Here is a 15211-nt window from a genome sequence, read left to right as displayed (position 1 = left end):
TGTCAGCAGTCCCAGAGTCAGTGTAATGGTGTCAGCAGTCCCAGAGTCAGTGTAATGGTGTCAGCAGTCACCCTGAGTCAGTGTAAAGGCGTCAGCAGTCACCCTGAGTCAGTGTAATGGTGTCAGCAGTCACCCTGAGTCAGTGTAATGGTGTCAGCAGTCACCCCGAGTCAGTGTAATGGTGTCAGCAGTCACCCTGAGTCAGTGTAATGGTGTCAGCAGTCACCCTGAGTCAGTGTAATGGTGTCAGCAGTCACCCTGAGTCAGTGTAATGGTGTCAGCAGTCACCCTGAGTCAGTGTAATGGTGTCAGCAGTCACCCTGAGTCAGTGTAATGGTGTCAGCAGTCACCCTGAGTCAGTGTAATGGTGTCAGCAGTCACTCCATATTTTCCAGCAGCCCGCTCTCTGGCCTCCTCCTCACTCCTGCCCCAGACCCAGAGCTCCTGAGGGAAATAGCACACACAATAAATAACGTTGTTTACAATACAAAAATATGACTGCAATTCGTTGATAAGTGTGACTGTGAGAATGTGAAATCCAGCTTGAAACATGCAGTGCACCTCCTGAGTGTCAGTGGAATCTGAGAGAGTCACTCGATAGGCTGGAATCTGATGACCCCACCAAAGCTGCCTGGATATGCACCAATCACTGACGCGGAAAACACAAACAGGCATCACATTGTTAAAACCACATAAGTCATAACAAGGACTATTTTAATAAAACCATGGGGTCAAAGAGCAACAATAAAACAATGAAGATGTCGGGGCCCGGTGTTGCTAGTCCAGCAGGAAGACAAACAAACAGACTTGTTGTTGCTTCTCTCATACGTCACACTATTGTTCAGTTCAGTTCAGAATATAAATGTGACTGACATCCTAGTTGGAAGATTCCAGATGTCCTGCTTATTTCTCTCTCCTTCTGAGAATCTTGCAGCTAGGTCCGGGGGGGGGGGGGGGGGGCTTTGATATTTAGAAAAGTAATACTTTCTCCACTCTACTGACCTGATGTTGGAGAGCCAGCTACTCCATGTTTTGGTGTAAAAGTGAGGAATGATCTCTAACTGTCCCTCATCTACTGCCTGAGGGAGAGGAGAGAGAGAGACACACAGAGAGGGAGAGAGAGGAGAGAGAGAGAGAGAGACACAGAGAGGGAGAGAGAGGAGAGAGAGAGAGACACACAGAGAGGGAGAGAGAGGAGAGAGCGAGACACACAGAGAGGGAGAGAGAGGAGAGAGAGCGAGACACACAGAGAGGGAGAGAGGGAGAGAGAGACAGAGGGAGAGAGGGAGAGAGAGGAGAGAGAGAAAGAGGGGGAGAGAGAAAGAGGGTGGAGAGAGAGAGAGAGAGAAAGAGAAAGAGAGAGAAAGAGTGGAGAGAGAGAGAGAGAGAGAAGAGGAGAGAAAGAGGGGGAGAGAAAGAGGGTGGAGAGAGGAGAGAGAAAGAGAAGAGGAGAGAAAGAGGGGGAGAGAGTCAGTGCCATTACATTACAATACTACACAGACCTTCTCACCAACACAGACCCTCTCACCTACACAGACCCTCTCACCAACACAGACCCTCTCACCTACACAGACCCTCTCACCTACACAGACCCTCTCACCAACACAGACCCTCTCACCAACACAGGACAGTGGTTAAAAGCAGTGCACTATGTAGGGAATAGGGTGCCACTGAAGCAGACAGGCTGAGGTAACCTACAGCAAATACTACAACACAAAGAGACAGTCCAATCACCTGTATGGCTCTCTGGGCCATCTCTCCACAACGCACAAACCACTGCTTCTTCAACAAAGGTTCAATGACATCCCCAGAACGACTGACACACAGGAGGGGGAAAGAGGACAAGAGAAATCATTAGCAGAATAAGACAAAATAGCTTTACCATAGCAACTGGGTGTGGCCTTCACTCTATGGTGAGGTCAGTAGGATAGTAAACAAGATGCTGACGATACTGACGCGTTACCCTGACGTGTTACCCTGACGTGTTACCCTGACGTGTTACCCTGGCGCGTTACCCTGGCGCATTACCCTGACGCATTACCCTGACGCGTTACCCTGACGTGTTACCCTGACATGTTAAGTGTTACCCTGACGTGTTACCCTGACGCGTTACCCTGGCGCGTTACCCTGGCGCGTTACCCTGACGCGTTACCCTGACACGTTACGTGTTACCCTGACGTGTTACCCTGACGCGTTACCCTGACGTGTTACCCTGACGTGTTAAGTGTTACCCTGACGTGTTACCCTGACGCGTTACCCTGACCCGTTACCCTGACCCGTTACCCTGACACGTTACCCTGACACGTTACCCTGACACGTTACCCTGACGTGTTAAGTGTTACCCTGACGTGTTACCCTGATGCGTTACCCTGACCCCCCTGACGTGTTACCCTGACGTGTTAAGTGTTACCCTGACCCGTTACCCTGACGTGTTACCCTGACGTGTTAAGTGTTACCCTGACGTGTTACCCTGATGCGTTACCCTGACCCCCCTGACGTGTTACCCTGACGTGTTAAGTGTTACCCTGACCCGTTACCCTGACGTGTTACCCTGACGTGTTAAGTGTTCTGTTATTCAGTTCATTTTGGGTAACTGATTGGATTTATATGTGAAATTGCAGGAGATGGGCATTCTGGATGAACAGCGGGTAACCACATCTAACCCACATCTAACCCATATCTCTTCTGTTATATATTAGATTACTGACTAAATCAAAACAGCTTCTGGGATAACTGACAGAATTATTCATTTTAGCCAGCAATTCTGAATGTGGTGATTCATTCACTTTCCTCTGAAAAAACCCCCTGTCCTGTATGTCACTTGTAAACATACTGTCTTTCACTGCAAAAAGTAATCCTGTTTTTAATTTATCCCATAATCTGGGTTTGATTTATCAGGGCACTACATTATCAGGGCACTACATTATCAGGGCACTACATTATCAGGGCACTACATTATCGGGGCACTACATTATCGGGGCACTACATTATCGGGGCACTACATTATCGGGGCACTACATTATCGGGGCACTACATTATCGGGGCACTACATTATCGGGGCACTACATTATCAGGGCACTACATTATCAGGGCACTACATTATCAGGGCACTACATTATCAGGGCACTACATTATTAGGGCACTACATTATTAGGGCACTACATTATCAGGGCACTACATGTGATTCGAACACCCTTTCCGTCTCAAGAGAGAGGGAACAGACAGTGAATGTCTCCCTCTACCTGCAGACAGGTAAAGACATGGCATGATCCCTTTTCCCTCTGAACAGCATCTTCTCTGTCAGTGCATCGATCACTTGTTCTCTGGCATCAAAACGCTTCACTCCCTGTGATGGGAGGGAAAGATTAGATATCTCTCAGATGTTACGGAACTGCCAGACAGATCACAGTAACCGACAGCAAACAATCTCTGGATGAGATAGTGTACCTCCAGCCATTGGCCACAGAGAGGGGTCATTGTGCCGTCTCCTCCAATCACAGTGAGGCGAGGAAGAGAGTGCCGCTGGGAAAGCAGGAAGTCAGTGTGGTCGTGAGCTGGAGTAACTTTTACAGCACCTGAGAAACACAGACAGAAACAGACGGACAGACAGGGACAGACAGAGACAGACACAGATGGACATAGAAAGAGAGCGAGAGAGACAGATAGACAGGACAGAGAGAGAGACAGAGAGAGAGAGACAGAGAGACAGACAGATGGACAGGACAGAGAGAGAGACCGACAGAGAAAGAGAGCGAGAGAGACAGATAGACAGGACAGCGAGAGAGACAGAGACAGAGACAGAGACAGGGAGAGAGAGAGAGACAGAGACAGAGAGAGAGAGAGAGAGAGAGACGAACAGGACAGTGAGAGAACGACAGAGAAAGAGAGCGAGAGAGACAGACAGACAGGACAGAGACAGACAGAGAGACAGACAGGCGGATAGGACAGACAGAGGAAGACAGAGAGAGAGAGACACAGACACAGACAGAGAGAGACAGACAGACAGGACAGACAGAGAATGACAGACAGACAGACAGACAGAAAGACAGACAAGACAGACAAGACAGACAAGACAGACAGACAAGACAGACAGACAAGACAGACAGAACAATAAAGAAGGAATGGTTTTCAGAATAATCGTTGTTTTGTACCATAACAGCCTTTAGCATAACTAGCTTGTTCTTGTTCCTGACGCATTGCTGTTCAAATTCCATCAGATCATCAAGACGGTTCCTGTACCTGTACCCAGCTCCATGTCCACCATAGTGTCAGTGATGATGGGTAAGAGTCGGTCAGCGAATGGGTGTCTGCACTGTTTACCATGAACTGCCTGCAAGACAAATAGTAGTGAACCATTTAGAAGTCTCAGCTAAAAGACAACTAGTAATCATACACAGTGGTACAATAAAGATACATTTAGAAGTCTCAGCTAAAAGACAACTAGTAATCATACACAGTGGTACAATAAAGATGTCGAGGGTCCTCAGGATGTAATCTGAAGTATTCTAGCCTGATGTAATCTGAAGTATTCTAGCCTGATGTAATCTGAAGTATTCTAGCCTGATGTAATCTGAAGTATTCTAGCCTGATGTAATCTGAAGTATTCTAGCCTGATGTAATCTGAAGTATACTAGCCTGATATCGAGGGTCCTCAGGATTTAATCTGAAGTATTCTAGCCTGATGTAATCTGAAGTATTCTAGCCTGATGTAATCTGAAGTATTCTAGCCTGATGTAATCTGAAGTATTCTAGCCTGATGTAATCTGAAGTATACTAGCCTGATATCGAGGGTCCTCAGGATTTAATCTGAAGTATTCTAGCCTGATGTAATCTGAAGTATTCTAGCCTGATGTAATCTGAAGTATTCTAGCCTGATGTAATCTGAAGTATTCTAGCCTGATGTAATCTGAAGTATTCTAGCCTGATATCGAGGGTCCTCAGGATTTAATCTGAAGTATTCTAGCCTGATGTAATCTGAAGTATTCTAGCCTGATGTAATCTGAAGTATTCTAGCCTGATGTAATCTGAAGTATTCTAGCCTGATATCGAGGGTCCTCAGGATTTAATCTGAAGTATACTAGCCTGATATCGAGGGTCCTCAGGATGCACAGCGATGGCCACATCACCCAACATGGTCTCAGGACGAGTGGTCGACACTGCCACCTCTCCATCTAATAAAGAGAGAGAGAGAGAGAGAGAGTATAAACAGGAAAGATGGGAAAAATCCCAGAGAACAGCAGACATACAGGAAGATCACAACTCAGATACTGAGATTACATCTCAAATGGCACCCTATTCCCTACACAGTGCACTACTTTTGTCCAGAGCCCTAAATAGGGTGCCATTTGGGACTCAACCCAACCACTCACCCTGGCCGTCTATAGGGTAGCTAAAGGTGACCATGGTCCCAAACTCCACCCTGTTCTGGTATCCAGGGACAGACAACAGGGTTCTGCCAGACAGCTGCTTGGAGTCAACCTGCAGGAAGGGTCAACACATCTCTCATTTAAAACACCACGATGATTCATCATCTCAAGTTTACAATTTGAAAATAAAATCTTATTTAACTGCAGACAATAAATTGTACAAACTGAAGCTGTACATCATGTTCTGTAGCACATAGCAAAGATGATGTTGTTGCTAAAGTGACATGCTAACACTATGAGAGTAGAGGGTCTCGTCTAATAGTTAAGACTAACCTCTACGTCAGAGATGGCCGACTAACCTCTACGTCAGAGATGGCCGACTATATCAGAGATGATAGACTATATCAGAGATGATAGACTATATCAGAGATGATAGACTAACCTCTATATCAGAGATGGCCGACTCCAAAGCACAGCTCCAGTTGACCAGCCCCTCTGAGCGATAGATCAGACCAGAGTCACACAGCCTTACAAAGGCCTCGGTCACAGCACTGCTGAAGCCCTGAAAACACCCACACACAAAAGGTACACACACAGGAAGAAAGAGCTGAGCAGAAGAACGGACAATAACATAACCTGTATGTGATAACGACATCAATAACATAACCTGTATGTGATAACGACATCATGAACATAACCTGTATGTGATAACGACATCAATAACATACTACAATAACAATATGATAACAGTGTGGTATATAAGTAGACAAGACTTGCTTTCTGTTTCAGTTACTGATGGACACCCCCTGGACAGGACACTAGTCTATCTCCTGTTACTGATGAACACCCCCTGGACAGGACACGAGTCTATCTCCTGTTACTGATCAACACCCCCTGGACAGGACACTAGTCTATCTCCTGTTTCTGATCAACACCCCCTGGACAGGACACTAGTCTGGACACTAGTCTATCTCCTGTTACTGATGAACACCCCCTGGACAGGACACTAGTCTATCTCCTGTTACTGATGAACACCCCCTGGACAGGACACTAGTCTATCTTCTGTTACTGATGAACACCCCCTGGACAGGACACTAGTCTATCTTCTGTTTCTGATGAACACCCCCTGGACAGGACACTAGTCTATCTCCTGTTTCTGATGAACACCCCCTGGACAGGACACTAGTCTATCTCCTGTTTCTGATGAACACCCCTGGACAGGACACTAGTCTATCTCCTGTTTCTGATGAACACCCCCTGGACAGGACACTAGTCTATCTCCTGTTTCTGATGAACACCCCTGGACTGGACACTAGTCTATCTCCTGTTTCTGATGAACACCCCCTGGACAGGACACGAGTCTATCTCCTGTTTCTGATGAACACCCCTGGACAGGACACTAGTCTATCTCCAGACAGTCTATCTCTCCAGACAGTCTATCTCCTGTTTCTGATCAACACCCCCTGGACAGGACACTAGTCTATCTCCTGTTACTGATCAACACCCCCTGGACAGGACACTAGTGTATCTCCTGTTTCTGATCAACACCCCCTGGACAGGACACTAGTGTATCTCCTGTTTCTGATCAACACCCCCTGGACAGGACACTAGTCTATCTCCTGTTTCTGATCAACACCCCCTGGACAGGACACTAGTCTGGACACTAGTCTATCTCCTGTTACTGATGAACACCCCCTGGACAGGACACTAGTCTATCTCCTGTTACTGATGAACACCCCCTGGACAGGACACTAGTCTATCTCCTGTTTCTGATCAACACCCCCTGGACAGGACACTAGTCTATCTCCTGTTACTGATGGACACCCCCCGGACAGGACACTAGTCTATCTCCTGTTTCTGATGAACACCCCTGGACAGGACACTAGTCTATCTCCTGTTTCTGATGAATACCCCCTGGACAGGACACTAGTCTATCTCCTGTTACTGATCAACACCCCCTGGACAGGACACTAGTCTATCTCCTGTTTCTGATGAACACCCCCTGGACAGGACACTAGTCTATCTCCTGTTTCTGATGAACACCCCTGGACTGGACACTAGTCTATCTCCTGTTTCTGATGAACACCCCCTGGACAGGACACGAGTCTATCTCCTGTTTCTGATGAACACCCCTGGACAGGACACTAGTCTATCTCCAGACAGTCTATCTCTCCAGACAGTCTATCTCCTGTTTCTGATCAACACCCCCTGGACAGGACACTAGTCTATCTCCTGTTACTGATCAACACCCCCTGGACAGGACACTAGTGTATCTCCTGTTTCTGATCAACACCCCCTGGACAGGACACTAGTGTATCTCCTGTTTCTGATCAACACCCCCTGGACAGGACACTAGTCTATCTCCTGTTTCTGATCAACACCCCCTGGACAGGACACTAGTCTGGACACTAGTCTATCTCCTGTTACTGATGAACACCCCCTGGACAGGACACTAGTCTATCTCCTGTTACTGATGAACACCCCCTGGACAGGACACTAGTCTATCTCCTGTTTCTGATCAACACCCCCTGGACAGGACACTAGTCTATCTCCTGTTACTGATGGACACCCCCCGGACAGGACACGAGTCTATCTCCTGTTACTGATGGACACCCCCTGGACAGAACACTAGTCTATCTCCTGTTTCTGATGAACACCCCCTGGACAGTCTATCTCCTGTTTCTGATGAACACCCCCTGGACAGGACACTAGTCTATCTCCTGTTTCTGATCAACACCCCCTGGACAGGACACTAGTCTATCTCCTGTTTCTGATCAACACCCCCTGGACAGGACACTAGTCTATCTCCTGTTTCTGATGAACACCCCCTGGACAGGACACTAGTCTATCTCCTGTTACTGATCAACACCCCCTGGACAGGACACTAGTGTATCTCCTGTTTCTGATCAACACCCCCTGGACAGGACACTAGTCTATCTCCTGTTTCTGATGAACACCCCCTGGACAGGACACGAGTCTATCTCCTGTTTCTGATGAACACCCCCTGGACAGTCTATCTCCTGTTTCTGATCAACACCCCCTGGACAGGACACTAGTCTATCTCCTGTTTCTGTTTCAGTTACTGATGGACACCCCCTGGACAGGACACTAGTGTATCTCCTGTTTCTGATCAACACCCCCTGGACAGGACACTAGTGTATCTCCTGTTTCTGATCAACACCCCTGGACAGGACACTAGTCTATCTCCTGTTTCTGATGAACACCCCCTGGACAGGACACTAGTCTATCTTCTGTTACTGATGGACACCCCCTGGACAGGACACTAGTCTATCTCCTGTTTCTGATGAACACCCCCTGGACAGGACACTAGTGTATCTCCTGTTTCTGATCAACACCCCCTGGACAGGACACTAGTCTATCTCCTGTTACTGATCAACACCCCCTGGACAGGACACTAGTCTATCTCCTGTTTCTGATAAACACCCCCTGGACAGGACACTAGTGTATCTCCTGTTTCTGATAAACACCCCCTGGACAGGACACTAGTCTATCTCCTGTTTCTGATGAATACCCCCTGGACAGGACACTAGTCTATCTCCTGTTACTGATCAACACCCCCTGGACAGGACACTAGTGTATCTCCTGTTTCTGATCAACACCCCCTGGACAGGACACTAGTGTATCTCCTGTTTCTGATCAACACCCCCTGGACAGGACACTAGTCTATCTCCTGTTTCTGATGAACACCCCCTGGACAGGACACTAGTCTATCTCCTGTTTCTGATGAATACCCCCTGGACAGGACACTAGTCTATCTCCTGTTACTGATCAACACCCCCTGGACAGGACACTAGTGTATCGCAGCGCCGTATCTCCAATCTATTTCCTTAATGCTGAGTGCTGAGCAGAGACTCATAGGGTCCCATTTTTACAGTCTCTGGTAGGACGTGGCCGGGGATCGAACTCCCAACCATCCAATCTCAGGGCGGACATTCTAACCACAAGGCCAGTGAGTCTGTGATGATGTAGTGTAATAGTACTGTCTTACTGGATCCATGGTGAAGCAGGCTCTGCTCCAGTCCAGAGACGCACCAAGTTCCCTCAGCTGGTGATAGATCTCCTCTCCCTTCCTGGAACACACACACAGACAGAACCCATACTAGAACACAGACAGAACCCTTACTAGAACACACAGACAGACAGACAGAACCCGTACTGGAACACACACACAGACAGACAGACAGACAGACAGACAGACAGACAGACAGAGAGAGAGACAGAATCCGCACTGGAACACACAGACAGAACCCTTACTGGAACACACAGACAGACAGAACCCATACTAGAACACAGACAGAACCCTTACTAGAACACACAGACAGAACCCTTTCTAGAACACACAGACAGACAGAACCCTTACTAGATCACACAGACAGAACCCTTTCTAGAACACACAGACAGACAGAACCCGTACTAGAACACACAGACAGACAGAATCCTTACTGGAACACACAGAGAGACAGAACCAAATATGAAAATAGAATCATCTTGCTTTATCTCATTAAGAAGATGGATAGTCGTAGGATTCTGCTAATGACAGTGGAAAGCAGTGTCAGAGAACAGCAGGCAGAGGAGAGAGACAAATAATAAAAGGCCAGAAAGGGACCTCATACTCACTCTTTCTTCCACGTCCACACCTCCTTTAGAAACTCCTCCCTGCTGAGGTCCTGTCTTCTCTTCCCTCGTTCCCTAAACAACCTCCTCTCCACCACCGTCTGAGATTAAGACCAGAAGGTTGGACACAGGTTTTACAGTTTTAGCTTGAAAGAGAAGCAAATGTGAAAGATAATATGGATAGCCAGGTCAGGGACACGTACCTGCGTAGCGATGCCTGCATGGTCACAGCCTGGTACCCAGACAACTTTGTAGCCCTGCATCCTCCTCCTGATACAACCACACATTCAATCAGTACAACGATACACTTCATCACATCTCCTAAAACATGTCAAATACATTAGCCATTCAAAAAGTAACCCATTTCAGCTCTGAGACGGATAGGGATTTGATGTGGTGTCATTTCATTTCAGCTCTGAGACGGATAGGGATTTGATGTGGTGTCATTTCATTTCAGCTCTGAGACGGATAGGGATTTGATGTGGTGTCATTTCATTTCAGCTCTGAGACGGATAGGGATTTGATGTGGTGTCATTTCATTTCAGCTCTGAGACGGATAGGGATTTGATGTGGTGTCATTTCATTTCAGCTCTGAGACGGATAGGGATTTGATGTGGTGTCATTTCATTTCAGCTCTGAGACGGATAGGGATTTGATGTGGTGTCATTTCATTTCAGCTCTGAGACGGATAGGGATTTGATGTGGTGTCATTTCATTTCAGCTCTGAGACGGATAGGGATTTGATGTGGTGTCATTTCATTTCAGCTCTGAGACGGATAGGGATTTGATGTGGTGTCATTTCATTTCAGCTCTGAGACGGATAGGGATTTGATGTGGTGTCATTTCATTTCAGCTCTGAGACGGATAGGGATTTGATGTGGTGTCATTTCATTTCAGCTCTGAGACGGATAGGGATTTGATGTGGTGTCATTTCATTTCAGCTCTGAGACGGATAGGGATTTGATGTGGTGTCATTTCATTTCAGCTCTGAGACGGATAGGGATTTGATGTGGTGTCATTTCATTTCAGCTCTGAGACGGATAGGGATTGGATGTGGTGCCATTTCATTTCAGCTCTGAGACGGATAGGGATTTGATGTGGTGTCATTTCATTTCAGCTCTGAGACGGATAGGGATTTGATGTGGTGTCATTTCATTTCAGCTCTGAGACGGATAGGGATTTGATGTGGTGCCATTTCATTTCTCTAACCAACTGATTCTATTATTGTCCGTAGGAGAAATAGTTACCGGCGGACCAATGCATCCTCTATGGCCACTGTGAGTGCATGGCCGAGGTGCAGCGTGCCAGTCACATTAGGCGGAGGGATACACATTGAGAAGGAGCGATTCACAGCATGTGGCAGTCTGTCCTAAACGTTGATACAACAACAAAAAATAACAACATGGGCATTAGATTAAATCCAACTATTAGAGCACTATCACATACATTGTTATTAGAGCTGTGTTATGTGAATAGATTGTTCCTAACATGGGAGCATCATCAGGCAGTTTGAAATATGGCTTATTATAATGCTCTATTCTCTTACATTGATCTCTGGGGTGAAGAAGCCTTCCTTCTCCCACCACGGGTACCAACTGGTCTCCACATACTCCGGGCTGTAGGACGAAGGGAAGGGCAGGGTGGTGTCTAAACAAGGGATGGTGAATAACAAGAGAGGAATTAATTTAGCGAGAGAGTGTTGCCACAAGGCGAGTGCGTCAATAGACCACTTGTTGTATTATCCCAGTGAAACCAGCCTGATCTCTGCGTTTATGACAGGACGTAAGGGTGGGTGTAAGTCTTTTAGGGACCTCACGATACGATATTATCACGATACTTTGGTGCCGAAACGATATGTATTGCGATTCTCCTGATTCTATATGTATTGCAATTCGATACTGTGATTTTTATTGAGATTTGATGTTAAAAACACATCGCTCACCACATGTCTGCTGCAGAGGGACAAGACAGAGACATGATAACGAGTGTTGATCAGTCATGGAAATAAAAGTGCTGAAAACACATGGGCTCCCCTATTTAAAAAGAAGACGGAAAACAAGCTACGAAGGAAAAATACTGGAGTAATTGCCAACTAGCGTAAAAAATATTATTGCGATATTGTCAAAACGATACAATATATATCTTCAAAAATAATATGCCGATATGTAACTGTATCCATTTTTTCCTCCATCACCAAAGTCTTTGGGACATTCATTACCTTTCTTCTCCCCAGGAGGTGTTGAAACACTGTACGCTATCCTCTCTTTCTCACTCCATTTCATTCCTTGATCTTCAACATTCTGAAAATGGATTTAACTTTCATGTAAAACAAAACAAGTCTATGTCTTTGTTTGTTAAGTGTAAGAGTCCACTAACTAGGAGTGAGGTCACCTACGTTGTGTTGACTGCTCAGTATGGCCTCCTCCTTATCTCTCCTCCGCCTCTCTTTCTCCGCCTGGGTCCGGGGAGTAGATTGAGGAGGTTTTTCCGCATTGTGAGCATAGAGCCTACGTGAACATTGTCTGTGAATTGCCCTCTCTGCTGCCCTCACAGAGAGGCCACAGGCGGACCTCCACATCTCCTGTAAAACAAATCAAGAGAAAATGAAAGCAAAGCAAATAAGGCAGTGATTTCCAATAGACTACATGAGTCTAGGAGCCCCTTCGTTGGAAACATTTTAAAGACATTTTCAAATCCATTCCAATCATCCATTTCAAACATGCCATGGGTCTAGGCATTTGCTTTCTGTTTGCTAATTACGCTGCCTGGATAAGTGCATGAATGATAATTGAAGCTAGGTGATACATTTGGGTAAAACAGACTCAAGAGAATAATATTTTAAATGCACCTCTTCAGAGACTTCTGTCACTTTGCTACGTTGCTGTTTTATAGTCATACTCATAATAATATATATTGATTGAGCGTTGTTGACTACATTATTCCAATGAATGATAAATAATATGTGCTCTACCTTCAAGATGATGTGCTCGTGGGCGCAGACATGTTAAACTAGCTGCGACCTTTCAACTACGACCTAACGGAGAATATACTCATTTGTTCACTATATCTTAATTGTAATTTGTTTGACACTTTATCAAACACTTTATGAATTATGTAGAACTAATAGCCTAAACAGATTTTACAGTTTCTTATTGACTAGCTATGTCTTTCGTGTCCCAACCATAGCAAAAGTGCATCAAGCTCAATGTTCCCCACCGGACTCGTTTGTGCGGGGAGCAACCGGAAGTGGTCCGTCTGGGAATTCCTTCCCCCAAAAAATCTTCTCGTCGAACGTCCAAAGAGGAGTCAGAGTATCTCGACAGGATTGATCACGATTAATTCGACTCAACGTGTCGGATTGAAGAAACAGAGTGATTGGTGTTCATAAAATAACGTCAGTTGACATTTCGCTTGTTGACAGCTGGTGCGAGCTCAAAACCGACAGGTTAATATCAGGATGGCGGAGGCGCCAGGTACTTCTAGCGAGACGATAACGGAGACCGTTCAAGTTGACACACCGCCACCGCCCCAGCAGGTAAGCTAGCTATAGAAACTGCTATAATTAGCGAATAATATGATGAAGAAGGATAATAACTAGGTAGATATGCATCATATGGCCGCACCAAAGATTGGAGCTAACGTTAGCTAGGTATTTTAACTAACTACAGTTAGCTAGTTACCATTAGCACCACAGCCATAATAACCGTTAGCTAGCTCATATAATCATGACGAAATGATTTGATCTTACTTCACTTGATCTAGCCTAGCTGTCAAGTTTAGTACATTGCCAGTAGTACACGTAAATATGATGTTGACTGGCTACATGGCCCTGTTGACAAGAGAAACACCCAATGCCTGTTATATGTATGAAGGTGAATCTCAAAAACAGGCTCCTCTCTGCGTGTCTCTCAGGAGGGACGTAGCCTGACCATCAAGCTGAGGAAGAGAAAGACTGACAAGAAGGTGGAGTGGTCCAGCGACACAGTGGACAACGAGCATCTGGGAAGGAGGTCTTCCAAGTGTGAGTGTCCATTTCCCACCTGTTTCCTGACTGTTCAGATGCAGTCACTTGTTCTGTCATCGTCCCAGCTGGCTCTCTGCGATAGATACCTGGGGGTGATGTTATTTACACAGGTGCATGCTGCAGTTCTAGATATTATTGGTGGCTGATGACTGAGTATTATTGACCCCCCCCCCCCCCCCCCCCCCCCCAGGTTGCTGCGTCTACGAGAAGCCCAAACAGTTTGGGGAGTCCTCCTCTGAAAGTGAGGGAGATGACGGCGACGAGGGCTGTGGAAGTGCACACTGCATTCTGGGACATGGGAAAGACGGCAGGCATGGACACAGAGGAGGGGGTGGGGGGAGTACGGTTCCTCCAAGCTCTGGGGGATCACATGCCCACTAATGATTAGGAATGGTGCTGAGGGAGGAATGGAGCATAGGGATTCTTCAGTCGATGACAATGACACATTATACTGCTACACACACGCTCTCATTTAGTTCAGTCACTGCAGTACTGAGAGGAAAAGGACGAGACAGATAAAACTGAGGGAGGGAGAGAGCCTATATTTCTGCCTGTTTGATAAGAAAAAGGGGTACAATCATTTTCCTTATTTTTATAAATAATAATTATCCTTATTTATTGATTTGTCGTAATACTTGATTTTACTTAATTATGTGTCAGTATCTTAGCCTGAGTGCCAGACAGTGTTCCTTCTTGTCAAACAAGGATTTGGACATATGATTATGTAACATTGTAGAGTGCATAAATAGTCTAGTACCCAGGCTACCACTAGGTCTGGGTCCCAAATGGCACCCTGTTTCCTATATAGTGCACTACTTTAGACCAGAGCCCTATAGAACCCTATTATAGTGCAATACTTTAGACCAGAGCCCTATGGCACCCTGTTCCCTATATACGGCCCTGGTCAGAAGTATTCACCCCTCTTGGCATTTTTCCTATTTTGTTGCATTACAACCTGACATTTTAAATGTATTTTTATTTGGATTTCATGTAATGGACAGACACAAAATGGTCCCAATTGATGAAGTGAAATGAAAAAAATTACTTGTTTGTTTCAACAACAAAAAACGTGAAAGTGGTGCATATGTATTCACCCCTTTGCTATGAAGCCCCTGAATAAGATCTGGTGCAACCAATTACCTTCAGAAGTCACATAGTTAGTTAAATAAAGTCCACCTGTATGCAA

At 46.0% G+C, this 15211-nt stretch overlaps 2 protein-coding genes across 2 annotated transcripts in view; one reads left to right on the top strand and one right to left on the bottom strand.

Moving 5' to 3' along the window:
- The window catches only part of vars2 (valyl-tRNA synthetase 2, mitochondrial), a 27309-nt gene extending 14059 nt beyond the window's left edge, over positions 1–13250 (bottom strand). Inside the window, exons 1-18 of the mRNA XM_090209402.1 lie at positions 12973–13250; positions 12397–12582; positions 12220–12301; positions 11548–11648; positions 11249–11370; positions 10205–10271; positions 10005–10102; positions 9376–9457; positions 5809–5928; positions 5370–5478; positions 5079–5171; positions 4240–4326; positions 3448–3575; positions 3243–3346; positions 1735–1816; positions 1003–1079; positions 562–649; positions 351–444 (exon numbers count right to left, since the gene is read on the bottom strand). Of these exons, the coding sequence (XP_090065528.1) occupies positions 351–444; positions 562–649; positions 1003–1079; positions 1735–1816; positions 3243–3346; positions 3448–3575; positions 4240–4326; positions 5079–5171; positions 5370–5478; positions 5809–5928; positions 9376–9457; positions 10005–10102; positions 10205–10271; positions 11249–11370; positions 11548–11648; positions 12220–12301; positions 12397–12579 (1717 nt within the window). The 5' untranslated portion in view covers positions 12580–12582; positions 12973–13250. The remainder of the gene's footprint in view (positions 1–350; positions 445–561; positions 650–1002; positions 1080–1734; positions 1817–3242; positions 3347–3447; positions 3576–4239; positions 4327–5078; positions 5172–5369; positions 5479–5808; positions 5929–9375; positions 9458–10004; positions 10103–10204; positions 10272–11248; positions 11371–11547; positions 11649–12219; positions 12302–12396; positions 12583–12972) is intronic.
- ppp1r11 (protein phosphatase 1, regulatory (inhibitor) subunit 11) lies at positions 13209–15211 on the top strand. The gene is made up of 3 exons (XM_036953569.2): positions 13209–13536; positions 13914–14022; positions 14216–15211. The coding sequence occupies exons 1-3, from the start codon at positions 13459–13461 to the stop codon at positions 14404–14406; spliced, it is 378 nt and encodes a 125-aa protein (XP_036809464.1). The 5' UTR covers positions 13209–13458; the 3' UTR covers positions 14407–15211.

The sequence above is a fragment of the Oncorhynchus mykiss genome, chromosome 18 (assembly GCF_057628025.1).
Source record: "Oncorhynchus mykiss isolate SJ-2025 chromosome 18, ASM5762802v1, whole genome shotgun sequence".
In the NCBI taxonomy this organism is placed as follows: Eukaryota; Metazoa; Chordata; class Actinopteri; order Salmoniformes; family Salmonidae; genus Oncorhynchus; species Oncorhynchus mykiss.
This window is presented reverse-complemented; position numbering and strand designations above follow the sequence as displayed.

Coding starts and splice junctions, on each gene's coding strand:
- ppp1r11 (XM_036953569.2), top strand. CDS start 13,459: ATGGCGGAGGCGCCAGGTACTTCTAGCGAGACGATAACGGAGACCGTT. Junction 13,537..13,913: donor CACCGCCACCGCCCCAGCAG/GTAAGCTAGCTA, acceptor CGTGTCTCTCAG/GAGGGACGTAGCCTGACCAT. Junction 14,023..14,215: donor GGGAAGGAGGTCTTCCAAGT/GTGAGTGTCCAT, acceptor CCCCCCCCCCAG/GTTGCTGCGTCTACGAGAAG.